Source organism: Sinocyclocheilus grahami, unplaced genomic scaffold, assembly GCF_001515645.1.
Source record: "Sinocyclocheilus grahami isolate Dianchi unplaced genomic scaffold, SAMN03320097.WGS_v1.1 scaffold1186.1, whole genome shotgun sequence".
NCBI lineage: Eukaryota > Metazoa > Chordata > Actinopteri > Cypriniformes > Cyprinidae > Sinocyclocheilus > Sinocyclocheilus grahami.
The window spans coordinates 434,454-441,665 of record NW_015506365.1 but is presented as its reverse complement, the minus strand read 5'-3'; the positions used below and the strand labels follow the sequence as shown (position 1 = coordinate 441,665).

The window sequence follows — 7,212 nt, the reverse complement described above, 5'->3', positions numbered from 1 at the left end:
ATATATATATATACATACATACACACACACACACACACACATACACATACATATATGTTAATTTTTTTGTTTCATTTTTTTTTTTATGTAATGGTGATCCAAACATATGTACTTTGTTTTCTATTTATTCACTATTTATTTTGATTTATTTTACTATTTATTATTACCTAATAAAGCTGCATTACAGACATTTAATGGATATTCTAAGTATTCTTAGAATATATTTAATCCATAAATATAAATTTTTTGAATACTAATTTGAATGTAACAACCTTTGGAATCTAAATATCTGTTAATGAAGCTGAATAATAAAAATGTAGTGAATATTGAATGAATAATAGTAGTGAATAATAAGACAATATTACATTTTAAAATATATAATAAACCCTTTGTATATACATTAAATACATTTGAAAATGTTTTGAAAAGAAAATATCTGTTACGGAGCTCAGTTAGGACAGTAATTGTTGGGAATGGGAAGTAAAATAATAAGTAAAAAAGTATAATAACAATAATAATAATAAAAAAATATTATTATTATTATAGTATAAAATAAATATATACATAAATAAATAAATCTTGGTATAAAGGGTTAACCCTGTAAATTTTTATACAAACTTATTTTTAGTAAATACCATAAATGATTCTTACCTCTGCACAGAGGTAATGGACCACTCCAAAAAGACGGATTTCCCAGAATGCACTTGATGGCCATCTCACCAATGAGCTCATAGCCTTGGTAGCACATGAAGGTTAGAGACTCTCCCGGTAGGTAAAGCCTTTTAGACAATATCTGGTAGCCATTGTCAGGAAGGCCAGGATTCTCACAGGACACGGACTCTTCCGCTAATATACAGGGAATTAAATCAAGAATAATAGAGGGATTAAACAGGAGCTAAAACATAAAATACAGACATTTTGGACAAAACATTTGTGGGAACTCACACACGCAATGAGGCAAGCGAGACGTCCAAACAGGAGTGCCGGGTTCTCGACCATAGCAAGTGAGAGTGGCGCCGCCCTGCAGGATGTATCCGGGAATGCAGCTGTACTGGATAGTGGTGCCAACCAAGAGTTTGGGATCAGATAGCGTGCGTGTGGAGTGCTCCACATGTCCAGGGTCTGTGCAGTACATAACTAATGAGGGGACGCGAGAAAAGGAGACACAGCTGAGAAGGATGGCATTTGAATCTGCTGAAAGTAAAAGTTCCTCAGACTCTAATTAGCAAAGACACCCAACTGTGCTTGACTCACTCTTCTCACAGAACGGAGGCTGCGTGTTCCAGCTCAGGTCCACCTGACAGGTCAAGGTTTCACTGCCCACCAGGTCGTAACCCGGGTCGCACTGATACGTGATACGAGCTCCACGCACCAGCGCCGCGTGAGAAGTGGTCTTCCAGCCGTTCTGGATCTCAGGGAGGTCTGGACACGAGTCATTGCGTGACACCTCTGAAAAAAGGAGCAAAATTATTTAACCTCTTCTATTCATCACACAGAAATTCTCTCGTTTATTGAATTTTTATTAACAGAAAAAAAATACAGGAGAATAGCAAAATAAATTGTCACCACTCCACCTCCATTTATATATATATATATATATATATATATATACATATATACATATATATATATACACACACACACACACATATATTAGGGCTGGTAATTTAACACATTAATTAGATTAATTAATTACGGTGAAAAATAATGTGTTAAAATTATTAACGCATTTAATGCACTTGCCCCGCCCCCAGACCTATGTGTGTCATCTGACATTTCATACAGTTGATTGATGACAAATATGAGGCAGGGCAACAACTCACTGTGTGATGGAGCCTAGAGAACATAGTTAATATCCCTAAAATTCGAGATATGGGGCAAAAATGCCACTGTTTGAGTTTTTGTCTCATATATTTACATCATATAGTTAAGCAATATCACACGAGCAATAGGCTAAGTGCAATATCACACGAGTGCAAATGTGATGCTGATCTTATACAACAGTTCAGAGATATTTTTTTAACAGAAATCACTTTTCAAAAACTACAACGAACAACTCATTTGGACTACAACGCATACTTTCCGGTATTTGTGATATCACAAAGATCGACGAATGGGACGAGACCTGGTTGAGCTGCACTAGAGAAGGAAACGAGTGTTATCACTATGTCGGAGACACGCTAGCTTTCCCAAGGCAGACGAACTTAGAGTGGTTACAATCATCCGGGTTTAAATCACGCTCAAATCGATTTGATTTTGACGCAATATTTACACTGAAGCTCGCTGCTAACCAATCACAGCACATTTCGTATTTCAGAAGGCGGGCCTTCATTTGATACAGGAACTATTCGAGCCGTTCATGCCAGACTGGGGAGAGAGGTGTTGTAATAATGTAAAATATGTGAAAAATAATGTCTTTTTCGAACAACCTAATATGAGAGCACACCCCCAAAACAAAATCAAGACTTTGTAAAAGAACATAAAAGGACCACTTTAATGCACGTTTTGAACGAATTGGGTGAACCATTTGGCGCGTTCAACCATTGGCCATAGGCGCGTTGGATTTGAAGCGGCGCTGCACAGATCTTTCGGTGTATGACTTCAAAGTACCGCGAGAGCGATTCAAAAGCATGCAGAGTCATCTGCTCTCTACAGCTCTTGCGGTACTTTGATGTCACACACCGTTCGATCTGATGGTGATGATCCGCTTCAAGTCGAACAAGCCTAATGATTCAATAGACCATTCATAAAGAGAGCCATTTACTTCACTCCTAAATGAATCAGCCATTTGAACGAATCAAATGAATGAATAAATGACTCGATGACTTTATCATTAAGACATTTACCACCACCTACTGGCAGTTTTAGTTGATTATTTAGAGTATCATTTCATTAAAGAAATAATTTCATATTTCCATAGTAATAATAATAAAATTAATAAAATAAATTATTAAAGGTATAGTTCACCCACCCAAAAATGACAACCGTGTCATCATTTAGCCCTCATGGTCCATAAGAGTATACGTAATAAATTTTTTTGTAATAAACAAAATATTTCTTGCTGAAGCTACTTTTTGTAATGTCTGTTTGATGCTTTATGAACTTAAATGATTTTAGCAAATGGCTGCAATATAACAAAGAGTGAAAAATTTAAGGGGGTCTGAATACTTTCCGTACCCACTGTATATATATATATATATATATATATATTAGGGGTGTACACGTATTCGTACCAAAAATGTTCGCTACGGGTCTTTCGGTTTGGTATGCACGTGTACGACATATCGCCATATGACGCAAGTGAGCACGATCACCCCTTCCTCTTTATTACTAGTTTTAACGCGAAATATAAATTAATTAACATCTCACCCCTCATGTAATCGCTGAATTAGTGTTCCAACCGCGGAAAGACATCATTAAAACACAAAAAATGTCACGTAGCATTTAATTTACCTCAGGCAAGTCATCAGTGTCTACAGATCGTTATTTGCTAGAGAAATGAAGTCTAGTGAAGAGCATTTTGCGAAATATGAAGCCACATTCACACCAAGAACGATAACTTTAAAGATAACTATAAAGATAACGATATTAGCGTCCACACCAGCGAACGTCATCGTCTGTTTATTCTAAGTACATGCTCGTCTGCCGCTTTAATTTCTCGAGCTCGTGATAGCAGGATTGATTCTGATTCGGTGTCAATGTTTTTACCGTTTATCAGCCGATAAATATCGTTCTGAAAGAGAGTCCAACGATATCGTTTCTCTGTGCCTTTATCGTTATAGCTGTGGTGTGGACTCTGCTATTCTTTAATATTGAGAACGATTTTTAGGACTATATTTATCGTTATCTTTATAGTTATCGTGCTTGTTGTGAACGGGCCTTTAAAACTATACTTCATTATATTTACTTTACATAATTATAAATATTTAAAAAATAATTTAAAAAAAGTAATAATTACATTACTGTACCTGTTAGTGATATCTTAATTATTTAATGTATATGTTTAAATAAATATTTTATGAAACAGGTTATGACTCTGTAAATTATTATATTTGAACAACAAATAGAAACTGTATCATTTAGAAGTTAATTTAAAAACTATTTACATGTTTGCATACAATTTTTTAATTTGAGTGTCGATTGTTATAGATAAAAATAAATAGTAATTGAATTTAAGTTTGGGCTCTGCTGTTAATTGTAACCTTATAGTAATGTAAAAGGGCTCCCTATAGTTTAGAGCAGAAGCTGAGGTTGATTTTTATAACTAAGAAAATTAAAATTATAATTGAATTAATTTAAAGAAAGAGCAATTTGTTCAGTTATTTCATAGTTAAATAATAAAAAAAGCAATTTATGTTTAGTTTTTTCCTCCTGCTGTACGAGACCATACCGAACCATAACGTCCAAACTGAGGTACGTACTGAACCGTCATGTTTGTGTACCGTTACACCCCTTATTTAAAATCAAATAAAAAAATATATATATATATATTGTCCACTCCCATCCACTCACCCGCCCAAAATAAATGAATAAATATTTATAATAAAACTAATAATCTCCCCCACACTCATACCTAGGACATGATTTAAAAGGTGTGTCATTATATCTTCTAAGTGACTGGACAATTTTTGCCTGGTAGATAATAAAGATCCCTTTTACTCACATTAAAGGAGAGATGTGACTCATAGAGACCAGAATATCACATGAGGGTGGATTTTATTGACTTAGGCCAGTAAGTAACCACCCACAACACCCTAGCATTTCGGAGGCGACTTATGCACGAGCAAGCACCACTCACTAATTTTTAGGAAATGTAAAATCTAGTTTTATGTTAGTTTTGGCCTTTCGGGAATCAAAAAGTCAAGTTGAACTTGCTTTGCCCACACAAACGTGTGTAGGAGCATGTGCGCTAACAGCTAGGTCGCAGCTCTGACACTTTCAGTTCTTTATTCATAAGACTTCAGATCTTGTAGTTGGCAAAAAAAATCATAAGTAAATGTAAAAGGCATCATAAAGTCTGCTCCAGTGTTGTTATTGTTAACTAAAACTTTGTTAGTGTTGAAATGGAGCTGAAATAAAATAAAATATAAATATTAGATAGAAAACGTAAACTTAAACTTGAATGAAAATTTTAAAAACTTAAATAAAACGTTTAAATTGAAGTACTAAAATTACTAAAACTGATAGATACTTCAGCTTAAACATAAGTGTTTTAAGTTTTTTTTATTTGAAGTTTTTCATCTAATATTTATATTTTATTTTTAGTCATTTTAGTACTTCAATTTAAATGTATTTTATTTCAGTTCTTTGCTATGGCAATTTTTCTTTTAAAGTAATAAAATTAACAGGTAATAAAAATAAAATAAATGTCAGATGAAAAACTTAACGAAAAAAGACACAAACTTAAACTTAAAAACATTAAACGCAAATGTAAAAAATGTTGCTATGAAATAAAATAATTTAAAGTTTTTCAAGTTTAAGTTTTATTTCAGTTATTTGCCATGCCAACATTTCCAATTTCCTTAAGTACTAAAATGAAATAAAAATATATAAATTTTTTTTTAAAGCTATATAGAAATATAATTTAAAAACTAATAAAAATTACAAAAGCACATATCAAAATTACTAAATCAAGCTAAAACATAGAAAATAAAAATGAAAATGAAAAGAACATGAAAATAAAAGCTAATTCAAAATAATAAATACTATAATAGTGTATAAATAACAATAAAATAACACTGCTCTGGTCCACAATGCAGTTTCTTCTGGCCAAGAACTGCCCAAAAGGCAGAAAATCTATCAAGTGACCAACCACTGTTTGTTGTTTTATAGACCTATCATCGAGTAAACGATGAGCGCCGCCATTACGAATTCTAACTTCCGATTGGATGCTCTTCTGTTCCGGTTTCCATAGGAACCCATTCAAATAGTGCCCATCTGTTTTTATGGTAGCTAACGTCGGCAGCTTCGTGTCATCTACACACTCATTAAACTTTGAGAAGTGAGGCACTGACAAATGACGGACATTACGACACTGTGAAGTGATGGCGCTATGGAGCCATGTGCCTTTTAAAAAAACATTTTAATAGGTTTAACATTAGATTATCAGCTCGGAATATACTCTAATTTGATTGGAAACACTGGAGACCGGAAATGCAAAGCCTTCTTCCGGTTAAGAGTCAGGCATGACTTCCGCGTTCAGGAAAAATGTCTATATGACGTTTATGGGCAGGTTAATATGAAGTATATAAGTGTTCTCAAAGACATCTAGCTTATTATGCAAAAAACTCTTCAGTTCCAGACAATCAGGTTTTGAGAACACTCTTGCCATTTTTGTGCGCAATATGCATGATACTGCATCTAATTTATGCGTTTTAACTGTGTTGCAATTAGCTTGAGTGTCCTTACCCATGTAGTTGATGATGAAACCCTCTCCTTTCCCAAAGACCAGGCCGGCTGGGTCTGAGTGGAAGGTGATGGTGAGGTCAGGGGTTGAGGAGGACATCTTAAACGGGCTGGTTCCCCCAACAAACTGCCCCAATATACGTGTTGTGACCTCATCTCCATCCAAAATGGTTAGCATATCACTGTCGCTGAGATTCAAGCTAATGAGAGAGAGAGAGAGAGAGAGAGAGAGAGACAGTGGGCGAGAGGTGAGGGGTTTGTGTAGGAGGAAATGAGAAAATGAACGAGTCATTCAGGCAGTTTGGTGAGTCATTGCATCCAGCAGGTCTGTGGGCTTCGTTCGATTCCAGCAGCCGCAGCTTGACGCGTCAGCCAGTAAAGCAGCCAAACCAGCAGTCTTTGCTGTTGTTTTCAGAACAGAATGTTCCAGAAGGACTTACAGCTGTACGTCCAGCAGGACGCGTTTGTCCTCGCCGACGTGAATCCTCCAGCTGCAGTCCTCGCCCTCCCCGTACCATTCGGGCCAGTTTGGGGACAGGATAACGCCGCTGGGGCCGGACAGGTCACCGCCACAGAGAGCTGCAGAGAGGCCACACAGACACGTGTCGCATTGATTTCTCTGTCACATTGTTTTCTGTCACACGATTCAGAGAAACAAATCTCAATTAGCAAATGATTAATCGCGATTAATCACATCCAAAATAAGTTTTTGTTTACTCAATATATGTCTGTGTACTGTGTATATATAAAGACACACAAATACAGTATATATTTTGAAAATATTTACATGTATTTACATGTATATAT

At 35.4% G+C, this 7,212-nt stretch overlaps 1 protein-coding gene across 1 annotated transcript in view; it reads right to left on the bottom strand.

Moving 5' to 3' along the window:
* Positions 1 to 7,212, bottom strand: part of LOC107567743 (seizure 6-like protein) — a 50,792-nt gene that overhangs the window by 2,616 nt on the left and 40,964 nt on the right. The window contains exons 8-12 of the mRNA XM_016253480.1: positions 6,846 to 6,984; positions 6,409 to 6,605; positions 1,255 to 1,449; positions 946 to 1,137; positions 652 to 846 (exon numbers count right to left, since the gene is read on the bottom strand). Coding sequence (XP_016108966.1) covers positions 652 to 846; positions 946 to 1,137; positions 1,255 to 1,449; positions 6,409 to 6,605; positions 6,846 to 6,984 — 918 coding nt within the window. The remainder of the gene's footprint in view (positions 1 to 651; positions 847 to 945; positions 1,138 to 1,254; positions 1,450 to 6,408; positions 6,606 to 6,845; positions 6,985 to 7,212) is intronic.